Source organism: Fundulus heteroclitus, chromosome 3 (assembly GCF_011125445.2).
Source record: "Fundulus heteroclitus isolate FHET01 chromosome 3, MU-UCD_Fhet_4.1, whole genome shotgun sequence".
Taxonomy (NCBI): domain Eukaryota; kingdom Metazoa; phylum Chordata; class Actinopteri; order Cyprinodontiformes; family Fundulidae; genus Fundulus; species Fundulus heteroclitus.
The window spans coordinates 44597293-44622517 of record NC_046363.1 but is presented as its reverse complement, the minus strand read 5'-3'; the positions used below and the strand labels follow the sequence as shown (position 1 = coordinate 44622517).

The window sequence follows — 25225 nt, the reverse complement described above, 5'->3', positions numbered from 1 at the left end:
GGAGGATGTTGGTCCGTGGCAACTTTCTGCTGATGCAACAGATTTATGGAAGTTCCTCATAAGATACTAACAATCTGCCCTGGTATTAGGAAACACTGCTAACGGTTCCACTAAGAAATAAGAAAAAACTGCGTGTTTGTGACAGGCTGCAGTTAAACGTTGGTTCTTTACGTCCGTGTCTAAACAACAACGGTTCTCCTCTTGAGTTTAGGAGCTTTTTACGCCTCCGTTATTCAATTCAGAGTTTGGTGATTTGTGAAACAAGAAGTTTCCTCTGAAAACAGGCACAGACTGGATTAAAAATGAGTGAAAGAATGCAAAAAAAGCCTGGAAATATAAATAAATAAATTGAGACCTTTTCATCAAGATTGCTTTGAAAGCGAATCCAAAGTGACTGGAAGGAAAACAGAAGAAAGGAGGGATGGACAAATACTTTGCGCTGTGCTGCATGTGAATCTGTCAGGAGTCAGATTGCTTCTAGCCACAAAGAAGAGGCTGAATCAAAGTTTGTTTTTTGACAGACAGATTATAGAGCAGAACCCATTTTGTTAAAAACAGAAGCAGCTTTATCACAGATACATTATTTACTGATCGAAACACAAGAGACGGCAATCGACAAAAGTCCTCTGAGAAGAAAACAGCCTAGATGAGGATGCGGGACGTCTCAAAAGCAATTCTCTGAAGCGAAATAAGGACAAACACGAGAATTGGGCCGTGACGCGGCAGTACTTCACCGGCTGATTGAATAAAACAGAGCCTGTATCCAGAGGAAACCCTGATCTGTTGCAAGGATGCCAGAAGAAGACAGTGGGTCCAACCCTCACTGGAACCTAATGGGAAAAATTGCCCCTCATTGTCAGCAGAACAACAAGCCCAAATAAACCCAAAGTTAAAAAAGAATCTTCCCAAACCAACCTAGCCCTATGTGAAAAAGTAAATATCTGCTAAACCTAAAAGGTGCTTGCTGCATCCCTGACAGCAGCAGCTGGCATCAAGCATCAACTACTGCCAAGTCCTGTCCATCCCTGTGGATGAATATAAACCCACTCTCTGTTTAATTCAGCCACATTGGACGGCTTTACAGCACTGGCAGCCAGTTTAAGGTCCCAGCATGGCATTCAGGCTGGGTTTAACTCAGATCTTTGACTAGGCCGTTTCAAAACGAGCCATTGAGAGGTGAAGTTGCTGGTGTGCTTTGGCTCATTGTCCTTCTGCAGAACCCAGATTATTTCAACATTAAAGGAGCTATAGGTAATACTGACACCTTGTGGCTCAAATCGGTACAACAGCCTGCCTATCACAACAATCTAATGTGTCGTTTTTAAACGGTGTTGCTGTTGTGAATTTTTATTTCCACAAGACGAGTCTATGATGTTTTATTCTGTTCTACTTCTGGTCCACTTCTCTTATTGGTTTCATTGTTAGCAGGCTGCTGCTCTTTTAAGAAGATAAAACACCAAATGCTGTGCTCTTTTTTGGGAACTCACATTTGATTGGCTGAGGAACCAGGAAGTAAACACGGGCTGCACTCTGAACTGAAGTAGCTCCGGACCGTACCTCTAGGTTTGAACGGAGAAAAACGTGACTAAGACATTGTTGATGGAGAGGACTGATTGTTTCTAGAGAAAGTTACTTCCGTCCTGTTAGACATATGAGAAGGATTTAGGTTGATTTTACAGTAAATATCTTACTTATAGCTCCTTTAAGGTTGCAAATTCTCCTTCAAGTTTCTCTGCTAGTTCCATAAATCAGAGCAAGTCCTCCATGTGCTGAAGCAACAAAGTAACCCAGAGCATCACTCAACCACCAGCATGTTTGTCTGTAGGCATGGCCTGTGAGAATATTGATAATTAGGCAAAAAAAAATGCCTTTTCCCCCTTTAAACAATAAAATTACTCACTTTGCCTGATATAAAATGTTCTTTGGTGATGGGAAACACTGAAGTGTCACAAAAAAAGTAAAACCAGACTAAATTTGTTAGGGTGAATCACTGCTTTCTATTTAACTAGTGAATTTCCATTTACTAAACTCCAAAAGTTATTTGATTAAGAGTATAAAAATACAATCAAACAATATTCTGAAGAAAAAGACTTTTATTTGGAGAACCACAAATTTTTTCTGTTTATTCTGTATTATTAAAGATTTCCACCACTGGCCACCTGTCTGGTGTCAATACATTTATTTTCACGATTTAAGATTAAATTAGAAATTCAGAAATGATGCATTTCTCACTTTCTTTTGCTTAAGACTTTTGTGGTAGTGCCTTAAAACCATAAAACTGAGTATTTTTTGTCATGGTGATTATACAGTAAGTCTCATGAGTTCTCTGGCTGCCTGCTGCATAAATATTTGGGTTTTCTGCGCCGGCAGAAAATCTGCAACAGGCAACAATTCGATGCTTTCTGCAAACTGTTGTATGAAAACAGAGCGACACCGAAGCACGTCTCTAGAGATCTGGATGGGCTTCTTTTCTTTTAACAGCAGAAAATATTTCCAAACAACCGACTTTGCCTTTTATTTCAGTAAAAAGGTAAATAGCAACTAGTGGGGGAGGAGGAGTCCTAATGCAGCGTTTTGAATATAATGAATATGATATAAATGAACATGACTTCTTAAAATTGTATATATTAACATTTTATAGTTTTTATGGGTGTGGATGAATAAAGATGATATATAGCTCACAGGGTAAATTAGCTAAATTGTAAGTTTTTGTAATTTAAATTAGCTATTTAAATGAGGGCTGAAAAGGGAAGCATCTCCTTCCTTCAGCTGTGATAACAAAGCTTACTTCACAGCAACAGGTGGGGGAGGGAAACACCTACTCTGTACTTTGGAGTAATTAAAAAAAAACTTTGGCAGGGAAAGGTATCTAAACCAAAATGTCTCTTTTTTATCATAATTTATTTCAGTTTGCATTTGTTTAATTTCATGCAAATATGGAATTAGGGTAAAAAAAATCTAGATATAACCAACAGTTTGAAACTGAAAACCAGCCCATAACTCCTGAAAACACTAGATCTGCTGGTGCTGCAAGATGATTTACATAATGAGATTTTTATTTATTTATTTGTAATACCAGGTAAACTATCTTTACGCCTAAAAAGCTAAAATGTATTTTGCTAAAATTGGCAGATTCTAATAAAATTCCCAGTAAGGTATAAACATGATTCATAATGTGATAAAGGAGGGAAAGTCGGAGGAGAAGATACAGATTGGATGTTAAAACAGTCTTAGACCAACGTCTGATATCTGCATAACTGACTCTGCTTCGGCTGGCAGCTCTGTGCAGAAACCTTACATCTATAAATATCAGCATCTTGGGGAAGAGCAACATTGATTTTTACGCAACATGATTTGTCAGAGCTTTTTCTCTCTGATTTGGATCGCTGTCAGAATTACACGTGCTTTCCAGGCGGAGGAGAATATCTCTCATTGTGCTAAAACTGCATCCTTCAGGAGGAAGCCGGCTGATGGATCCTCGCGGATGCAAACCGCAGACAGAAACACATGTAGAGGAAAAGGGGCTGATTAAAGCGGCTCGGCAGCGCTACGGCTCTGCGGCCTCCGCTGCATCTTTTCTCAGACCGTGTCACAGCTAATCGTCCTCCCCCAACGAGGCGTTTGCCACCATGAGGGCCGTTAACGCTGCACTGTTGCTTCTTGCTGGTGTTGGCTGCAGGCTTATGGAGTGAAGCAGCAGATAAAGTTCACAGCTGAATAATTGATGGAGCCTTGGATGGGTCACAGGGTGGTGGAGAGGAAGAGGAGGTGGAAGAGGAAGGCAAATGCCAGAGATGATCACGGCGCTCTTGTCAGCCTGTGAGGGCTTGTTAGCAGCTGGATCTGAATAGCTCTCTGTTACACAGAGATATTCAGATAATGAGATCTGGGTAATGAACCAGGGTTATATAATAGCCCCATTCCACAGCTCAACTAGGGAGAATTTTTAATTTCGACTGGAGTAATAATGGTCTACTCGATTGGCGCTATAAGTAATTTTAAAAAAGCGAGCTTGGTCGTAATTAGAGCACTAAGAGAGGAGCTGCAGAAAGAAGAGCATACAATGCAGCGCAGCAATCATCATCATTGATTTTGAAACTGTGTAGTCTATTTCAGTGTTGCAGTTTCAAGAGAAAGAGAAAAGGAGGCCAGGGAACATCTCCCATCTCCTCCAGGAGGATCCTCAAACAAGTCAGCGGGGAGATAGGATTCTTTCTGAGTCAGTGGCCAATAAACCTCTAAATGGAGGCACTCAGAGGGGATCCTTATCAGTCTGGGTCTTTTAGAAGAAAAAGTAAAGAAAATGAACATTTGACATTTTTTCCTGGAAAACTCTAATATATTGGCTGCAATTTAGGAAACACAAATCACTCAGTATATTAATCTTTTTCCATTAGAGCAGTCATTCTTCTAACATAATTGGTGTTGGTCTTTGTTCTCCAGTCTTTTTCAAAATCTTTCAAATATTATTTTTTTCCTTAGCGCTATGAATGCCTTCTATCACACTTTCAGTCCCATGCAGGACAATTTCCACAGAAAATCGAATAAAGAATAGGTTCTACACTTCCTTGACAATGTCACTGAGTCAAAATTCTGTCCCATTTATTTTGCTGAATCTAAGAAAAATACCAAAATTAGGCAGGCAGAAAATAGGATAATGTAAAGAAATATCTGCTAAAACCATCAGGCCTTCATAAATTGTAAACGTTATCCGAAAGTGGTGACTTTAATCCTGCTGTCACACAGCTTCTTATCTTGCCATATACAAGAGAATCTCAGTAAATCAGAATATTATTGAAAACTAGATTTATTTGTCTAAATAAATTCCAAAAAGTGCAGCTTTTACAGCTTTGCTACACATGGAATCATCTTTTTAATGTTAATTTATGTTAATTTCCCTATGGCAACCTGTCTAGGATGTATCCTGTCTCCTAGATAGCCACTACCCCCCCCCCCCCCCCCCCCACACACACACACACACCCCAATCCCTACCCTCAGACCCGGCAAAATATTTTCTGATACATTTTTACACCTAATGGAAACCCAAAATTCAGTTTCTCTGGAAATGATTTAAAAAACAAAATCATATATGAGTCAGATGGATTATGATGTTTGCAGATGACATAGTAATCTTCAGCGAGAGCAGAGTGCAGGTGAAAGAAAGCCTGGGGAGGTGTGGAGTAATGCTCCGTGGGGAGGAGGAGAATCCACGTGTTTGAATGAGAGGAAGACAGACGAAGCAGTGAAGCTGCAAGACGTGTGGCTGCTGAAGGCGTTTGTGTTTCAGTACCTGTGGGCGAACGTCCAAAGCAATGAGCAGTGAGGAAGAGAGGGTCGGCAGGGTGGAGTGGTTGGAGACGAGTGTCCTCCGTGTGATGTGTGACAAAAGGACAGCTGCAGGAAATAAAGGTTTCCAGGACGGTAGGGAGAGCAGCCACTAACACAAAGACAGGAGCTGAGCTAAAGATGTCGACATCTTTAAGACGAAGCTGCCAGGAAGCCCAGAGGGTCGTAAATATAACGGAAGAGGATATGCAGAGGCTTATGGGACGCTAGAGAGGATGCTAGAACGTTGCTTTCAAATCCTCCGTAGTAAAAGTAGCTTTTGGCTGTCCTAGAAGTGGATAAATCATGTCGTCACCCAGTTTCAAAAAGTGGGTTTTTGTATGGATTTATAATGGATGCTGTAGTGGAGAATAATATTGTATTAGGAGGTAAAATGCTCTGTGTGGTTAACAAGTCTGGGCCTGCACTCAGAGCAGGAGAACATCTCCCATTCTGACTGCAGCTGGGAGGGACTCCTGGGACTGGACCGCCTCTGAGTGTTGGAGAACAGGTGACTGGTCAGTGGAGAACGTCGCTGCTCGCTCGGGGGATACTTTTATATCCTAGTCTCCAAAAATCTGCCATTAGGCAAGAAATAAATCCCAGTTTTTGACGCTGTTTTGTAAAAGAGAAGCTCGAGGAGTCTAAAAATGTGCAAAATAAAGAGACAAATTCACTCAGATGGCAACACTGCGCTTAGATGGTACCCCCTAAAGGTAGCAGTCAAAAAAGGGGAAAAAAGAGTCCTCTCTCTCTGTATAACTGTAGAAATACAATTTGTGCATAGAAACAGAACCACTTTATAAAAGCTGAATATTTCAGCGCCTCGGTGGCTGCAGTGCGTCTGTTTTCACTGCACTGATTTTAAAATCCAAACCTGAGATCTCTGCCGTTTCGCTGGTGTCTCGTCTGAAGGCAAACCAGCTGCTAATTTTAGAGCAGAGCCGGAATAAAAAGCAGCCGTGTGATCGTTCGGTTCTAAAGGCCTGGTTCTGAACGTGTTTATGGGTCATGTTTAGAGATTCGGAGTCTGTGCCGAATGTGAACAGAGGGTTCGAACAGCTTGTGTGCAGAGACTCCAGCCTCCTGCTCATCGACACCTAACTGGCCTACATGGCCGCCGCCGCTCCTCTCAGTCAGAGATGAGGGCAAATAAAGCAGCCATGTTTGATGCCGGGCACCTCTTTTTTTCTGATTTGTCAAAGCAGCTTCTGTAACATTTCATGGAGCTGGCTGTGGAGAAGAGGCAGGCCTGAAAGATGAATCAGTAAAGCTGAAAACAAATCAGAGGTGCACATTGCTTCGTATTGATTTACAGCCCAAAAAAAAAAAAAAAAAACAGCACAGAGAATAGCGTGATCTCTGAATGAAATGGTATTTAAATGTAAATGTGGGAGCAGCTGGTTTACAACACAATAAAAAAGCTTTTACTTTGACGTCTTGTTTTGACAATCAGCCAGAAAAGTTGCTGTGATTTTCAGTAGAAACTAATTAAAGCAGCCGATTCCCAGATTCAAAATGAAACTGCCTTTTAGCCCATAAATCTGTCCCGAAAGACGAGGGGAAAATGGAACCAGCAACTCGCTGCTCCTCCACGAGCATCAAAACCTTCATGAAAAATAATTTGTTGCAAGCTGTTGCATTATAGCTCATGTCATGCAGCACTCCGTCGCTCTGTTTTTTGGTCAAATACAGCCTGGAGGTGTGTTTTGGCTCATAGTGTTGCTGAAAAAATAATGAGGGTGCCATAAAGCTCCAAACAGCCAAGATGGTGTATCGCTGCGGGGTGTTGTGGATTCATCGGTTCAGATTTCCACTCGCCCTCTCCACTCCACTTCTCCCGTCTACTTTGGGTTCTTTGCAGCAGTTACAGTCAGCCTGTGTCACATAGTGTCCACCAGACGTTCACACTGACATTTATCCACTGCCAGAAACTCTACGAATCATCTACGCAACCTCCCTACGACTAATTATCTCATTAAGAGATCCCACCAGGTAACTTTGGTCACGACTCAGTAGTTAACAGGATAACCTGTTCTTAACTCTATATACGTAGAAATCAATGGACCGCATATGTGTCAGAACATGAAATCACCATTTGCTCTTTATCAGGTTCTAAAAGGATATTAATCTGCAAAATGCAAAACAGATCTGAGGCCGTCATCTTTGATTAAACAAACATGAAATGAAAAGGATTAAAACGTTCGTCTTCCACTGGATTTAGGGAGAAAGGAGCAGCCAGTTGCAGGAAATCAGGTAAACTCGATCTACTGATGCTCATCAGTGTGAACATCTCTATGAAGCAGACGTTTGGGCCGTTTGCAGTCATGGAGCATGCAGGTTTCAGTTTATTTATTAAATAAAAGTTAAAAAGTTAAAAAGAGACGTGCCTAACCCAGCAGTCATTGGGCGAGAGGCGAGGTAGGACAGAGACAGGATAAACAACCATGCACAGAGTTTCACACCTAATTTAGAGAAACCTTTTGTACTGTGGGAGGAAGCCGGAGTACCCAGAGAGAACCCATGGATGCACAGGGAGAACGTGCAGAAATACAACAGGCTGGGATTTGAACCCAGAACTTTTTAACTCCGCCACTGTGCAGCCCTGGTGATTGATTGGTAAATAAAACTATTTAATAGTAATTAACTATAACAACTACAACAATAAGAGAAAAAAGCTTCCCCAATTAAAGCAACACTGATAAGGATATTTATGAAAAGAATAATAATCAAAATATTAAATATAAAAAAGCAGTTATAGGAAATAAAAGGTAAATTGACAGGTGAATAAATATGTGAATCAGTAAATGGGCAGGGGTGCGTTTAAAGACAAAGCCAAGTCAGAAAGCCATTAAGAATTACCTTACAGAAAATATATTGCTGCTTGTTAATCAGGGAAGGGCCTCAAAACCATTACCAAAATATTAAGTCTATATAATATATAAGTCCATAATTGTTCAGAGAACAAATATTTACAAGTGGAAAAGAAAATCTGCCAGGAGTGGACGTACCAGCATATTCACCCTAAGGTGCAACGCCTGCAATACCCAGAAAACCCAAAAGGCACAGGCTCTATGTTAGCAGATTAAAGGTGAAAGTTAATGCAAGGTCACTTAAAATAGATCAGGTAAGGGTGAAGGGTTGAAGGAACAAAGTGGAGAGGGTTCCCCATAATGCCAACGGCCAAGCACGGCGGTGGAGGGATGATGATATGGGCTTTCTGGGCCACCGCAGGAGCTGAGCTTCAACTAGTATCTGCTCTGTCCCACGAAATATTCTGCTGAAGCTTTGCCTGAACTGTGATCCCAAACACATCAGATGAACAACAGAAAGACTGTAAATGGAAATGATTGAGCTGCTGAAACGGTCCAGTCAAAGTCCAGGCCTCGGTCTGCACAGAAACAAATGTCTGCAGCGTTTTAAAACAAACAGCGGTACAAAAATGTCACCGTTAAGTTCAAGGTCCCCCAAAACTGTGGGAAAAACAACATATTTGATGAAAAACACCCCTAGCACAGATAAGGCCTCCTGGATATTATGGAGAAAATAACTAAATTTGAAAAAAAAAATCAAGCACTGATTGGTGTGATCCTTGTTTCCCACCATAACTGGCTATTTATGGACATACACCGCTGATTAAATTTATAAACCTGAGTACTATTTAATTATTCGTGGCTAAAACTAGAGATCTAGTATGCATCTAAAACATAGTTTGGACGTTCGTTTAGCAGTTCACCTTCGCACCAAATTTAATGCGATATTTACCGAGATGTCTGTGGGAATTTTCAATGTTTGGTTATTTTTTTAGCCTTTTGGGGGCTTTTTAATATAATCAGCTGCTCTGATAAAAAGGTGCCAATAAAAACCCTTTTTTTAAATCAGTCAATACTTATAGTCAGTTATCAGCGGAGAGGGCAGGAAAACAATGATTGCTTTTCATAGTGAGCACAAATCATGAGATTTGTGAGATATTTGGTTAATTAAAAAAAGCAAACTGAGAAGGTTGTCAAATTAATAATATAACTATTAATTTACAATTTACATGTGATGATATACAAACTATTTTGTTCTGAAGTTTCTAAAGAAATAATAATCTTGTGATTAAAGTCCATTGATCCAAAGATGTTTGAAAGGAAAATCAATTTTATCCTCGTTCAGCTTTGTCTTGTTCATGTAAATTATAGCAACTGTATACAGAGACAATTAACCTTAAATCCTGTAAACAGCAGAAATAAATAATGGAATTGAACTGTTAGAAAACAGTTAGGAAATTAACTGACAACGGACCGAAAAAGACAGAATTAAAAATAAAAGCAGAATTATATAATTGCCCCAATAAATGAACCAATACACTTTAAATGTACCAATGAATTTAAAACATGATATTTAGTAATGTGTCTTTGTTAATGTAACTGACCTTCACGGGTCCAGGATCCATATTCAGATTAATTGTGCACCAATAGTAGAGGAGCTGACCCAATTAAGGACCGCCTACCTTCTTTGCATCAGGAGGCAGAAATGCATATTAAAAAAATAATAAAAGGAGACAGAAAAATGTATCTATTCTATCTATAAGTAAAAGGAAAAAAAAACATAATAAATAAATAAAGTTAAAATCAAATGCTTAAATCAGGACCGTGTAAGTTTTGACTCAGGTATGAGCTTAATTTACAATATATTAAACTGTTTTTCTAAACTGGAAGCTTCAGGTCTAGCGCCCCTAGTGGCTAAATGTTGCACAGCGCTGCTTTAAATAGATAAGTAGTTGGAAATAAATTGTGGGGGGACGACCATAAAGGTCAATTAAATTATTTAAAAAAAACAAGGAATATTTTAAACAATGATAAATTAATAAATAGTGTATCATTAATATTTATTAAATTAATTGGTACATTTTGCTTTTCTAGGTTTATTTATTGGGCCATTTATATGTTTCTGCTTTTATTTGTAATTCTGTCAGTTTCGGTCCTCCATAGCGGCCAATGTCCCCTCATCTACAGCAAACTGCCCTGATGAGCTCCAGATAGTAACAGCCCCGTAAAAAAAGGGGGGGGGGGGGGGGGGGGGGGGGTATAATCAGGCTGTTTCTGTCGGGATATTTTAGACATTTCATTAAAAGCTCGGGAAATGATGTGATAATCTATCACCTTTAAACAACCTGAAGTGAGCGCGTAATTCATCAGAGAGAGAGCCTCCCTCCCTGCCTGCCTCCCCCTCCCTGCCTCCCCCTCTCAGCCTTCCTTCCCAGCTCCTCGCTCCTCTCCCCCCCTCGCACTCTGCCAGCCGGTGCTGCAGTGGATCAGTCGCAGAGCTCCAGCGCGCCTGCTACCCCGGTTCATCTGCTGGGATACGGGGGGAAATGTGGCTCTCTCCGCCGCTTCGCGCTCCATCTGCCTCCCCCATCTGCGGCGGTCGCTCCTCGCTCGTCTGACCCAACCCGACGTCCTCTGCGCGGACACCGAGCCCGCTCCCAAACCGCGCATCGCATCATTTTTTTTATTTCTGCGTAGAAAAAGAAAAAAAAAAGTCGTGAGGACAGAAAACGCGCTGCTCTATTTTCGCGACAGATCGCGTATTTTTCTTTTCTTTTCTTTTTTTTTTTTTAAATCAGAACCGGGAGGATGCGTGGAGCCGCGCAGAGATGAGAACCAGAATCTGGGCTCGTTTCTCAGCTCGATGCGTGTGGAGGCGAACAGGACGAACCGGTTTGACTTTGTCTCGAAAACATCACCATGTTGAACTCAGCAGAACCATAAGCGGGTCAGATCGCTCAGCCTGATCTACAGACGCGCGTCACCAGCCCCCAAAACTCCGTCCCGCTCCGGACACGTGTTGACTCCGCTCCTCATTCCGGCTCCAAACGCCGCCTAACCTTCGCCCGGCTCGCCTGCGCTGCAGCACGGCACGGCACGGCACGGCTCGGCTCGGCTCACCTTGAACCATGCTGCTTGCGTCCCCATGCCCTCCCCGTGTGAGCCGCGCATCCCGCGGACATGCCGCGCTCCTCCGGTCCTCTCTCATCCTCCTCCTTCTCCTCCTCTGGCCTCGGCCGTCCGCAGGGAAGAAGAAGCTGTACATCGGAGCGCTGTTCCCCATGAGCGGAGGCTGGCCGGGCGGCCAGGCGTGCATGCCCTCCGCTCAGATGGCCCTGGACCTGGTCAACAACCGGAGCGACATCCTGCCGGACTACGAGCTGGAGCTCATCCACTTCGACAGCATGGTGAGTGCATGTGCAGGAGAGCGAGAGGAGGTGCGCTCCTCTTAAGTGATGCTGTCACTGAGGGATGCAGCATCAGCGCTCTCCTTCTCCCCTCGTTTTCTCTGCCGTCACATTTGACCCTGTCTCTGCGCGCTTTCCCACATTTTGTCCAGTTCTGCTGGAGCTGTGGCTCCTGTGAGCAGATTACAATGAAAAGTGTGGGAAAGTGGGAAATAAATGTTTAACCAACTCTGGCCAGCCATGGAATAAGATTTATTCCACTTTCTAAAAACAAAAGTATTAAGTGAAGCAGATCATCCACACATGGTTTTTAAGATGCTTTAAGAAGGTTTTTGTAAAATGTGGCTTATAATCTGGAAGTAGAGGAACAAAGCCTTCATTCCGGGTTGTTGCTTTATCAGGAATAAGGCTTTTATTTCCTTTTAGAATAGCTTTAAGCAATATTATAATCTATTGGCTCAGGTTAAGTACATAATCAGCTAAATTACCTGGTTTGATGCGGTATATAAATACGGTGTCTTAATCATTTCTTCCTTAAATATGTGGGATATTGATGTCAGATCAAGGAGAGGGAAAAGGGAAGCATATTTATTTATGTCGAAACATTTTTTGATTCATCAAAATTTATTTCTGTCATAAATTCACATGAAAAATATCATGCATATACAAAAATCTGGCTGCTGTTTATTTTAACAGCAGAACGGTGAAGGATGAACACAACTGTCATCATCATCATCATCATCATCCTCATCAAGCCCTGAAGTAAAGTGTTTCACATCTTCTCAAAGCAAATATCCACTTTTTACCCCCATGATACAAAGTAAAATTTGCTCGAGCTGCAAACACAATGTAGTTTATATGAACTTAATTAGATGTCTAATTCTGGAAGCTAAAATAAGGGGGAGGCAGCTTAGTGAGGAGCCCTTTCTATTAACATGGATACATGGGTAACCCATAGTTTTTGGGTAATGATACACAGTTTGAAGCTAGGAGTCATTAAATTATCATCCCTTCTTTTTGCCCTCATAATAAAAAACATCTTATTTCAGAGCCACAGTGGAGGGGCCAAAGAGCCACATGTGGCTCTGGAGCCTCAGTTTGCAGATCCCTGGTTTAGACCTCTGATATTTGACTTGTTATGTTTTTAGAAAACACCTTCAAGTCTTCCTTGAGGCACCGTCTTCCTCTCCTGGTGGCGTTTTTTGTTTTTTTTTTCGTCACTAAAATGGGAAAGTGGGTTGAAGCTCACCCGCCCTGCAGAGGGCTCCTCACAGCCGAGTTGGTGAGGAGTTATGAAGCGGGTGCAGCGTTGGGGCTAAACCATCAGCGCTGGCGTGGCTCGCTGGTTGAGCTGCCAGCGGTTCTGGTCGTGGCCGCTTCATGAGGCGGACGTGTCCATCGCTGGGTTAGGGTCAGACCTACTGAGACTCACAGGCTCGCTCACGCTTTAGGGATATTATCTAAATCAAGTCATTAAAAGGCGTTTATTTATGGAGTTTATGAAGAAACTTCGGTAATAGACCCAAAGTCTACTTAGGAATTTTGGAAATGTCAGATGGGAAATGTAGGAATGCTGAGGCGCGTTCTTTAAAGGTCGTAGTGCACACTCCATCCCTGCTGCCTGGCCACCTGCTGAGCAGGGTCGCTGTAAATAAGCAGACCCACCTCCCGCTTGTTGCTCATCAATCATTAATCATGTTGGTATTTTAAAAATGTCACCATTATCAACCCTTATGAACGAAATATCCACCCCCAGCTGGCTTAAAGCACCCCCCGCTGCAGCCTGTGGGTCCTTAATGAGGAGCGCTGATTATTTATCCCTGGGCTCCGGCATCCTTGCTGCACTTCCTGTTTGTTATGCCCGAAGTTTCAAGCGTTTTCTCGGCAGCGGAATGAGCGCAGACGCATTAGGAACCGACTAAATGCAGCCCCCCCCCTTCTTTCCCCTCCGCTCTGCCGAGGCTTGTTACCAATCATGCTGCAGGACGGAGGCCCGGAGAGCTGGAGGCAGAGGCACCGAGCAGTTAACGGCGCCGGGACTGGCTGGAGATGCGCTACGAGCTGCGCTCTGATTGGTGCGTGTGGCTCTGCAATGGAATCCTGTTAAACAGGAGAGCGGGGAGGGTGTGTGTGTGTGTGTGTGTGCGTGTGTGTGTTTGTGTGTGTGAAGGGGTTGGCATGGCAACACTCTCCGAAGCGCACGGCGTTAACAAACAAGGCTCCGGCTCTGTGACAATATGTGTGCAAATTCATACAGGAGATGCTCGGAGAACGCAGCATCCTGTTCCACCTTGTTCTTTCCAATCAAATGCTAAGCAGATGAAATGTGTGTGTGTGTGTGTGTGTGTGTGTGTGTGTGTGTGTGTGTGTGTGTGTGTGTGTGTGTGTGTGTGTGTGTGTGTGTCCTCTGATTGAATGTGTGGCTTCAGATTGAGCTGCCATGAAAATAAAGACAAAGCGCGCTGGAGATTTCAGGGGGATTGGAAAAACAGCCCTCCTGCTTCAGGAGTCACTGGCGCCTGCGGCTGAAGGAATAAATCCTCTGAGCGCAGGAGAAAAGCTCTGGTGTAAAACCATCTGAGCGACGCCGGTTTAATTCCGCCGACCGAGTCAGGAATTCACGGCTGGTTTCCGGGACGTGTTCCGAGACGGGCTCGTCACCTTGAGACCGTCTCTCACCTGGCGGGAAGAGATTAATTAGCGGCCATGTTTACGCGTCCGTGTTTGACCGGACGGCTTTGGTCTGAGCGCGTCCCGGTGTTTACCGGGGGCCCGTCCAGGGGGACCTTTCGGTGCCCCCCCCCACCCCTCTTTGAAAGAGTCTGGCTTGTTATTAGCAAACAGGAGCGAAAGAAAACACGCCCACGCAGAGTGTTTTGTGACCATTAAAGTCCGCCAGTGTGGAGCTTGTTCAACATCATCCAATATTCATGAAGCCCGACACTTAATCCCAGCCGGTCCTCCTAAATGGAGGCAGATACCCCGCGGTAGCGGAGCGGCTCGTTTCCACGGTTATTCTGGTGACAGCGTCAGACTATTTACAGCCTTCTGTGATCCACGCACGCGTACGCGCCGCGCTCGCTCTCCACACAGGCCCGTTGCCATGGATATATCAAAGCGGAGACTGCAAACTTTGATCAATTATTAACAGATGATGAGTGAGACAGCGGAGATGCAGAGAAATGGCGGAACAAGGTGCTTCCTTATCTCACGACCCTTCATTTAATCTGCAGCCGGGACACAACCCCCCCACCCTGCGTGGCCGGAGACGCGGCCCGCGACCGCTCCGTGTGCGTGTGCCCACCGGCGGGCGCGCATCCAGTTTGTGGCCGCACATAATTGAGGGTTCATGGCTGACCTCTTTGTCTTTTACCATAACGTTAACATCTATGTAGGATCTGATTGTTTGGTTTGCAGCCTGGGTTCCAGCGTGGGGAGGTTACAGCTGTGGTCAGCAGGTTAGAGTCACAGTGGGAACCAACCTTCTGTTAAACTGAAGCATTTCATGATTTATTTTGACTATTATTTTTTCCCGGGATACAATGATTATCACACACAACTGTAATGATGTTTTTAAACCAATAATCAGACTTCCAAGTTTAAATTCAAAAACATATTTTAAGTGCAGCCCTGGCTATTTTATGCTGTTGCTTAGTGACCTATTTTTAGATACAGACACACAAACACTGAATTCAAACTCAATCCTTTATTCAACCAAATTGTTACTAAAACTACAAGTTTTTATAGAAAAGAAAAGAACATGTGCTCTCTGAACTCTGTGAAGGGTGCGGAGCCTAGTTCCTGGGTCTGCGTTGTGATTGGTTGGGAGGATGTAATGATGTAATATTAAACTACATGGCTAGAATGGAAAAGGAAGGAAAACTATTATTATTATAGTTATTCTGTTAAACTATTTATTACCTTTTTTCTATCATAGATATTTATTGTTATATTAAATTATCGTCCAGCCCCACTGCTCAGCATGTTCCACCTGGACCGGATGCTTTCTGTCTCCGGTACCGAGCTTCTGGGAAGGTTCTGGCTGGCTTTTTGGCCACTCTTGGCAGGAGGGGCGGAGTTGCTTTTAAGCGACAGACTCTGCCTTCTAGCCTAGTTCACCAACTTTGAACAGAGCGAAGGTTGGAGGTCTGGGAAGGTCTTTTCAGAAGTTTCATCTTAGCCTTCTTTCGCCTTCCCAGAAAGCTTAGACTTTAGACTTAGACTTGTTTGGATGTTCCTGCTGGAACACCCAACTGCCTCCACCTAGCTTTTGATGTGAGGAGAACATCTTGCAGGTAGACTCTCTCTTTCATTTCCAACCACTTTGTGTTCCAGTATTAGCCAAACAGGCCCATAGCATGATGCTGCCACCACCCTGCCGGACAGATCCTTGTGATTCCTCCAAGCATACCTGTGTAAATGTTCTCAAACAGCTTAATCTCTGGTGATGTGGTAAAGACCTTCTTTTTGTTTGGGTTGAAAACGATTCAAAGCCTCGGTGCTTCATAGCAAGGAGAAACAGCCATAATTTGGTGGCAGACCCAAATTAAACCAGGTGTTTGATAATTTGACCGAGGCATCGGTGGTAAAAAAAAACATAGTTTTACTCTCAAACAATCATTTAAATCTGCATGTTGCTGAATACATTTGAATTTATGGTCAATTGCTAAACAGCAAAGTGCGTTCCTTCTCTCTGTGGGCAGCAATAACATTAGATACGAAGTCTTGCTTTCATGACGGGACTCGATCTGTCACTAAAAGTATGTAAGAAAAGCTTTATTCCTGAATGCAGCGTGTGGAGCTGTTTGCCCAGCCCTGCATGTAGATGTTCTCCAGAGAACATTTGGTTTGTTCACAGGGAAGCTGCAGTTTGAGTTCTCCTTCTGAACCTCGGTAAAGTGGAGACAAATCTGAATAATCTGAGATGTTTGAACGGATGGTTTTAGAAATGGCCCCAGCAGGTTGTGTGGATCTAAAATTGGCTTTCTTAGACCTTTTCTGAGTTCCTTTGACTTTTCCGTCGCTCTGAGTTCACTGAGCAAAGAGAAAACGACCGCCTGCGTCCAGCGATGATCGCTAACCAAGAGCTGGACGAGCTAGAACCTTCCATACCGTTCACCGAAGGAGATAGATCAACACATGGATATATCTGAGCTCAGATGTAGACTTTTGACCCCGTCTGATTAAAGAAATCCACCACAAATTCAAAAATGTGCAGCTAATCATTCCACGGTTCCTGTGAGCCATTAAAAAGTCCAGCACTGCTGAGTGGACGGACGCCGCGGCTGTAACTGCTGAGGGATCTTCAGGGCGGAGGACGGCGTCCCTCATTGGTCGCAGTAATCCGCGTGAACACGGAGGGCATCAGGTGCCGTCGGCGCCTCGGGTCGGCCTGAAGTGGAAGCAGCGAAAGCTCCGGAGAGACGTGGAGGACAGAGCAGCAGACGTTTTTCAGGCTCTGCTCTTCATCATGGAGGCTGTGAGCTGCTGCTCCTATTTCAGCCGGCGGTCCCGCTCAGATGATCAGAACAACGATCCAGGTCCAGTCTGACTGGCTTTTTAGGGGGAATAAACCCCTTTAGTTACATTCATAGGCACCCCCAGTAGAAGTTTGTAAAAAATAGTTCAAATATATTCAGATTTTGTTGCAACAGCATAATGTCACTAAAACATTTAGTTTGAGAACATTTATTCAATGAGGGGGAAAAAATCCACATTAGGAAGTAATTGACTGGCCCAATTATTGCTGCCCCTGTTGTTAATCTTATTTTCATCCATCCAAAGGGGGCAAACAGACTTAATTCGCTTTTCAAACATATAAAATAGTGAAGATTTCCAGGCGGATAAAGAGATAAAAGGTTTTGGTTTGTTAGAGGAAACTGATGAGATCAGATCGACAGATTTTATTTCATCCTCTCCTTCAGTCCGTGACGTATGTGAGACAATTCAGCTCACTGTCTCAATTAGGGACGAAGGATATATCGACATTATATCCGCAGGGGGGGGGGGGTTCATGTGGCTAATAACAAAAAAATAATAATGTTGATGCTGTTTTAACTCCAACTGTGAACCTTCCTGATCAGTGCAGTATTGTCTGCTGCTATCGTCTTTCCTTGCTGCTACTGCTAGATTTCACGATGCTGTTATTATTATTATTATTATTATTACTATTATTACTATTATTATTATTATTATTATTATTATTATTATTATTTTATTATTATTATTATTATTATTATTATTATTATTGTCCTGTCAAGACTTAATGCAACCTGCTGGGTTTCCTTAGAGAGGAAACTTCTATTTCTGTCTGGAGGATTTGATTGAATTTGACTTTGTAAAGTACCTTGAGATGATATGTGCTGTGAATTGGCACTATATAAATATCATTGAATTATTATTATTATTATTATTATTATTATTATTATTATTATTATTATTATTAATTGTATCGTATCAATCTTTATTATTTTATTTAGTCTTTATCTTGTTTTGCTTACTCCTGTTTTTATATTAATTTTTAATGAGAGATTAATTTGGGATTCCATTATCTATCATACGACAAGCTATTCATTCATTCATTCATTCATTCATTCATTCATTCATGTGGCAGTGAAGAGCAGGATCGGGGGTGTTTGACTGAAGCAGAGAAGCATATACCGTATCTGACCACATTTTTGTAAATCTTTTCATGGACAGCAGTAAAGATGCATCCCTGATACGACGTAAAGCAGTCAGTGTACAGTTTGCCTAACTGTACTGTACACTGAGCTGAGCTAAGCTTCCCCCTCAGAGCCGTTAATGTCATAACCGCTGGCAACAAGGATGAGTTCAGCCCTAATTGTTTCAGTTCAGTCTCAATCAAAACAAGCTTTTAAACGCTGCTACTTCCTGACATCTGATTCCTGGACTGAGGGATGAAACATTCAGAAGTCTGTTAGCTTTTACACAAACGGCACATCCAGACGGTTTTACAGATGAAGAAATCATAACTTAGAGAGGTTACCTTCATACCTTTTTATCATATCAAGCGCCCACATATATATAAGCGTGTGAGTTTGACGGCAGGGAGGTGGGGGGTGCAGAGGGCATAGCTTATTTTATTAAAGACGATTGGGAACCAGAGTTGTAGAGCTTTAAGGGTCGGGGACTGAGGTGGTCATGGCAGAAGACCCTTTCTGTGTCGCTGTGTCAGGACGCTGTAGATGATTATGCTGCTAAAAGACGTTTTTCTGCCAGAGCACATTTCTATTTAAAATGTTAGAGTGCTATAACCAGTTCATGGTGCCGTGCCGTCCACAGGACATTTGGAAGAAAAACAGGCCAACGTCGTCACAGGTGTGCTGAAAAGCTCCGTCTGGGTCTCACCTGACTCTACTTAGATTGTAGAGAAGAAGTTGTGTGGTTTTAGCAAACTGTAGTTTTTTAAGATCAACACTAAATAAATATAATATAAAATATAATGCCATTAATGTTTTTTCTTTCCTTGACGAGATAAATCAGAGACTAGGAGGCGCTAGTCCATAAAACCGTCTCACAGCTGACTCTTCCCAGTGATCTGAACAGATGCCTCTCACTAAATTATAATATTATAAAGTTTTTTAATTTTAGATGAAGTCATATTTGGTGTATCTAAAATCCTTACACTGATACAGTTCATTGTTTATTTTAATGGTTCTGGCCTCCAGCTAATTAAAGACCCAAAAGTCAGTTCACAGAAATTATAGATATTACATCAGACCAATAATAATAATATTAAATCTTATTTGTAATGCACTTTACATTTAAGAAAAATCTCAAAGTGCTAGTCGCACTGCAGGAAGGGAACTAAACGTAAGTAAAACTTGAAATGAGTGTATAGTCTTTGATTTGAGCAGATAAATAAGACTATACCTTCCAATGGAATAAGATTTTTGCAATTAAAATAGGAACAATTCATCGTCTTATTTCAAGTGCAGGATATCTAATGATCTTATTTTAGGGGTAAAGCTACTTATTCCACTGGCAGATAATCATATTTATTTGCTCATTTCAAGAAAATGTACTTATAGTTCCCTTTTTGCTGTGCAGGGCAGTTCGCAGGCGATGCCAGGGTGATTAAAGCGGGTATCTGTACTGCTGGCATTCTGGATCGGTACCAAGCCCCAGTTGAAAATGAAATCAATGTCCTGTCAGCAGAAAGAGGATGAAAAGCTCTAGAATGTTCTGGTAGACGCTGCGTTGACTGTGAACTTCAGAAAACCCGGTGGAGCAGAACCAGCAGATGACATGGTGCCCCGACCATCTCAAGCACCGTGGATTCTGGGCCTTTCCACTCGTCCACCAGACTCTGGATCTTGATTTCCAAATGAAATGAAAAGTTTACTGTCATCTGAAAAGAGGACTTTGGTCCAGTTCTGCTTCTCCTCGGCCCGGGTGGGATGTTTCTGGTGCTGTCCCTGGTTCAGCGCCAGGATTGGGGCGGCTGTGTCCTGGATCCGTCTCTGAGTGGTGCATCTCGAAGCACGGACTCCAGCTGCAGCCAAAGACCGTTTGTTTCTCCCTGAAACTCTAGACTGGGTTTGGTTTCACATTAGGGCCGCACAATGTACCGCAAACTTAGCAGTACCACTGAACCCGGTACTATCAATACAGCAGAAATGCAGCAGAACCTGTCTTAGGAGGGCATTTAGATGTTCCGGTAAAAAGTCCGTCCAACTCCACGCAGCTGTCCATGTGGCTTCTACCCCTTAAGTCTGCCACAGTTTTTCCTTCCACCTAACTTTCCTCTAATGGATGCAAACAGTGTGAACAGACGGCTTCTTGAGCAACGACCGTTTGGGTCTCTGAGGATGGCGGCAGTGACCGTCTGCAGGTCCAGCTGAGATGACTCTGCAGGTCATAATCCGGCCAAAGCTTAGCAGCCTTTGTTGGTCTGGTGTAATCTAATTATCTGAGAAGATGAATTTTCCCTTGGCTGTATGCCAGACTCGTACATAAATAAGTGCTTAACATACTGTATACCCCTGTGTGTTATGTCTGAGTTAGACTTTTTGATTAGAGATTCTGATATTATTGAGCTTTTAAAATAACGATGCGCTGAGGAGCACTTGGACTCGTCCTGCTCAGCAGTGGGAACCTGAGGCCAGAAACATCAGGATGGCTGTTCTTTACGTCGGTGCTGTGTCAGAGTTTCCCGCTCCGTTGTGACGGCCACAGCCGGACCAGCTGGCAGCTTTTTCGGGCTCAGAACCGTCCAGCGGACCGGTTGGAGCCAGGGGCCGTGTGCCAGACCAGCGGGGCGCGGGGAGGGACATGTGCCAGGCGGGACTTTCACCGGTGGCCTTGGAGCACGTTCCTTTCTGCTTCCGATTGTTTGGCTTTCCTATTTAACCGAAGATGTTCAGTCATTTAAAGGAGCGTTTATTTTTTTGACACGGTGACTGAGGCATTTAAAAGCCTTTCAAGGAGAAATCTGCATGCTGCTTATTGGGTTTGCCACCCAGTAAAATGGTTCTTCTGACTAATGTGAGTCATTATGTTTTCCCTGCGAACATTCAGCTGTAATGACCCCTTTTTTTGAAATTGGAGCTCTGCAGCCGAGCGTGTTGCTCTCACTCCATGTAAATAGTCTGCAGTTAATGTGTTTTTTACACAGGGAAATTCTCTTTGCTAAACATGTAGAGGGGCTAATGGCTGTTTGTCTTGGTTTGGATATTTTAATAACCTCTACAGGACCAGAAGCCGCACTTCTTGATTAAATTCTCATTTCTACATGTTATAATCAAGCGAATCATTTGGAACGCTGATTAAAACAAGCTGCCATTAAAACCTGTAATCTGCTATGGTGGTGATGGATTGATTAAATAATTGGAAGATAATTGGCGCGGGTGATGAAGTAGTGCTCATCAGAGTGAAGTTAAGACTCTGAAACAGCAGAAAAACTAACGCGCTCCTCCTCAGCATGCAGCCGGCCTGCACAACACAAACAACCGTCGGGAACAACAGTGTTGGGAAAGCTCCTCCGTGAAGATGATGCTTCCGAGGATCTGCGGCGGGGGCCGAGGACGGGCTGCGGGCTCCTATCCCGCTGGTCTCACTCAGAAAAGCGGGAAGAGGAGGAGGAAAATCAGTGGAATCAGCCGGGGAGCTGATTGACTGAGAGAACCTCTCGGCTCTGACTTTACATAAACATTCCCGGCCTTTCTTATTAATATTAATGCTCTCATCCGAGTGATTAAAAACAGCTCAGCCAGTGATTAAATATAGACTCAGAAGTTTCACAACCGAACTAATCAGTTAAAGGATTCAGTTGAGATCCCGAGAACTTGAGAGGAGCGAAGCAGCTTTAAAAGTGTCTCTTCCTGCCATCTGTTGTGCTCATCAAGAGGCAACTTTCTCTGCTAATTACAAAACTAAGCAAACAGAGGTGCTTTAACTCCCACCCAGACACGTTTCTAGCCAGATCCTCGTAGTCTGCTGGCTTCTCAGGCAGCTTTCCCACTCTAACCCTGTCTGCCTGCAGAGGTGCTGCAAATGCACACAGATGGGTCCCTTTTAACAGGTTGAACCTCTGCCTCCGGTCTGCCGTCTCTAAAACAGCTTTTCCATGCAGGCGCTATGAAATAATAAAATTTCTTTATATATAAAATCATCTGAATTAAACAGCAACACGTCTCTTTAACTTGTTGAAATGTAAAGTAGGAATTATACAAAATGCTGCATGATGCAGTCAGGCAGACACGCGGTCTGACGGTGAGTTGCCTCCTCAGGGGGGCGCTACAGAGCCCAGACAGGGCCTCACAGACTATTGGGAATATTTAGGGATATATTCGGCTGCTTTAATAAACAGATGCAGCGTCCTGAATCACACCCTGCTGAGAAACCAGAGTGCAGCTAGAAGACGTCATGTTTGCAGCTACAGAGCCGACAGTGAAGTCCAGCTGCTTGGTGCCGCACATTCACACGGAGATCTGCATCGTGCCTGAGGGGCAAATAATCGCTGACGCACAGCCGCCTTATTTAATGGATTAGTTGAACTTGAAGGAAAGCAAACAAACTTGAACTCACCAAATTTTCCAGGGAAAAGCAAAGACTGACCAAGCATGAAAATCAAAAGGTTAACCTCCTGTTTGCTGCACGCGTGCTCCTACACTCTGCATGTAGACCGCCGGCTCCAGCAGCATCGAGCATCGTCACATCTGATCCGAGGTCAGACGTTATGGAACGTGACAGTGGTTTTCAGCTTTATTTAAAGGAAAGTGGCACCGTGAAGCAGTTGGTAGCACTGTTGCCTTGCAGCAAGAGGGTCCGGAGTTTCTCCCTGTGCATGGGTGGGGTCTCTCCGGGTACTCCGGCTTCCTCCCACAGTCCAAACACACCGGTGTTAGGTTAATACATCGATATATCGATTAAATGATTAACGATCCATTTACATTGATGCAAAACAAAAAATCGATCCATATCGTCCTGTTTAAGATAAGCCTTTATTTATTATTATTACTATTATTATTATTATTATTATTATTTAGTGATTTATTTATTTATTTTAAATTAGAAGAATGCAGTTTTTCATTTAAATGCCTGAAAGCTGCATGAGCTTAGAAGTAAAACGGATAAATCAATCATATTTGTTTTTTTGCCAGTTGATATCAATGTAAATAATGGCATTAGATGGGCAGATAACATCGCGTCATGTTGACTGCAGACTAGTGAATTTAATTTAATTGTAGGGCTGCACAATTAATCGCATTTGCGGTATTAAATTTTAAATTTAAATTTTAAAAAACTATTTTTAAATTGCAGAGGTCGGAAATTTTTAGCTATGTAACAATTAGTGAATCAGACGCATCCTTTAGGTGTCGCAATAAAGTTCTGGTCAATCAGTTTAATACATAGACTTGCTTGTTGGTTGCACTTTATGTTCAACAAGGATTGATGTCCAACTCAATTAAAAGCTGTTCTTTTGAAGAATATTCTGATTAATGGAAACATTAAAAGTTCTTGTTTTAAATCGTCCTTGTTTACAAATATATTTATCTAGAGGCCATTCTTGTTAGCCTCGTGAGACCATTCTGATCTCGCGAGCTTTCAAGGTTTCACTCGCAGATCAGTCTGGCTACTCTCCGTTGAAGAAAATTTGGAGCCGTTCACCAAACGAACGTCCAATCAGCGTTGGCTTTGAGGCGGGTTCAGGTGTGACGCAACGGGAAGCGCGTCAGTTCAGTCTTAACAGCATGGCGGCTTCAGCCGATGAAACTAGCGTTAGCGTGGCTATTGAGCAAGTTTTATCGGAATTACAGAGTATTTATTAGCTGAGCTAACGAGCCTTTACCTGCAGCAGCAAGAGTAGTTTGGCTTGTGGTTGTGTTTTCGTCGTCGCTCTGTTACGAGCGACGACGAATCTGATTGGTTCATTTGGCCCGTCTATCACCAACATAGGCCAATCAGCTAACCAGTATTTTCGCCCCTTCCCAAAATTACTTCAACGGAAGGTTTCCAGATGGATATGCGGAGCAAATCTATCTGGCGGAGTCAGGTAACATTCTTGTTGCTTAATGCAGAGAAAAGTCAAAATCAGATCGCAATTTTGGTTGAAATAAATCGTAGTCAGAACGCAATCATTTCTGCCCCGAGTTGAGACGCAGCAGGTCTTTTAGCACCTAGTCTGCACAGCGATTAAACAGATTGATTTGTTGTTTGTATATGTTTAAAAAGATATGATAATTAAACAGAAAAAAATAATCACATTAAATCGCAATCGCAATATTAAGATAAAAATAATCACCATTAGATTGTTTTCCAAAATCGTTTAGCCCTACTTAATTGGATAACAGCCTTTGTGATTTCAGTAAATATCGTATCGTCATTCAAACTATTTGAAATAACTTATTAATATCGTGATGAAGCTGGTGATTCACACCCCTAATAGATAATGGAGGGATGATGATCTGGCTAACATTGCAAAAAGGACGACTGCTTTATGTCTGGTGGAGAAAAAGACTGGGAACTGAAACAACACAATGTCGCTTATTTTCTACTGTCTTAAAAAAAACAGAAAACTAACACGGATGTTTCCAGGGATGTTTTATCCAGATCCCTCCAAAAATGAGAGATACTGTTTTATTACTTTCTGTTCTATCCGATGATTTATTCTTAAATGGTTTAAACTTTAGCGGTTGCAGGACTTGAAGAGTCTCATGGAAACGTTTTAAACAAACTATGGTTGAATTTGCATGTTATCTAAGCCATTACAGGCCGTTGTTTGGAATGGTATAAAGCTTGTTACTCATCATTACTCCAGACTTTTTGAATTGAGAAAGCTTCCGGGAGAGGAAGCGAAACGTCTTCAACTACGGAAAACAAGTCCAGTTGCTGTGTTTTTTACCTTTTTTTGGAATTAAACAAACTCCTTCAGTTTGATGTGTTGTGATGCTCTTCCATGCTCACCAGGTTTTCCATCCAAGCAGCGTAATCACTGCTCACCATTTACAGACATGAATTCGAGCTGATCACAGGAGCCACTTGTGGTAAAAGCCAGATCGCACAGATGTTTTGGCGTCTCCTCTGGGGAGCTGTCAGGTCCTCCAGCCTTTCGTACGGCCGTGGATCCAAACTATAATCAGATTCACAGTCACGACTCCACATTCCCAATCAGCTCCTGCTTTCTCTGCTCCCAGATGCAGAAATCAGGATCTTCC

At 42.8% G+C, this 25225-nt stretch overlaps 1 protein-coding gene across 4 annotated transcripts in view; it reads left to right on the top strand.

Moving 5' to 3' along the window:
- gabbr1a (gamma-aminobutyric acid (GABA) B receptor, 1a) overlaps positions 1 to 25225 on the top strand; it is a 127199-nt gene that overhangs the window by 33187 nt on the left and 68787 nt on the right. For all 4 annotated transcript variants that reach the window (XM_036135494.1, XM_012854389.3, XM_021311630.2 and 1 more), the window contains one exon: positions 11386 to 11546. In XM_036135494.1, coding sequence (XP_035991387.1) covers positions 11386 to 11546 — 161 coding nt within the window. The remainder of the gene's footprint in view (positions 1 to 11385; positions 11547 to 25225) is intronic.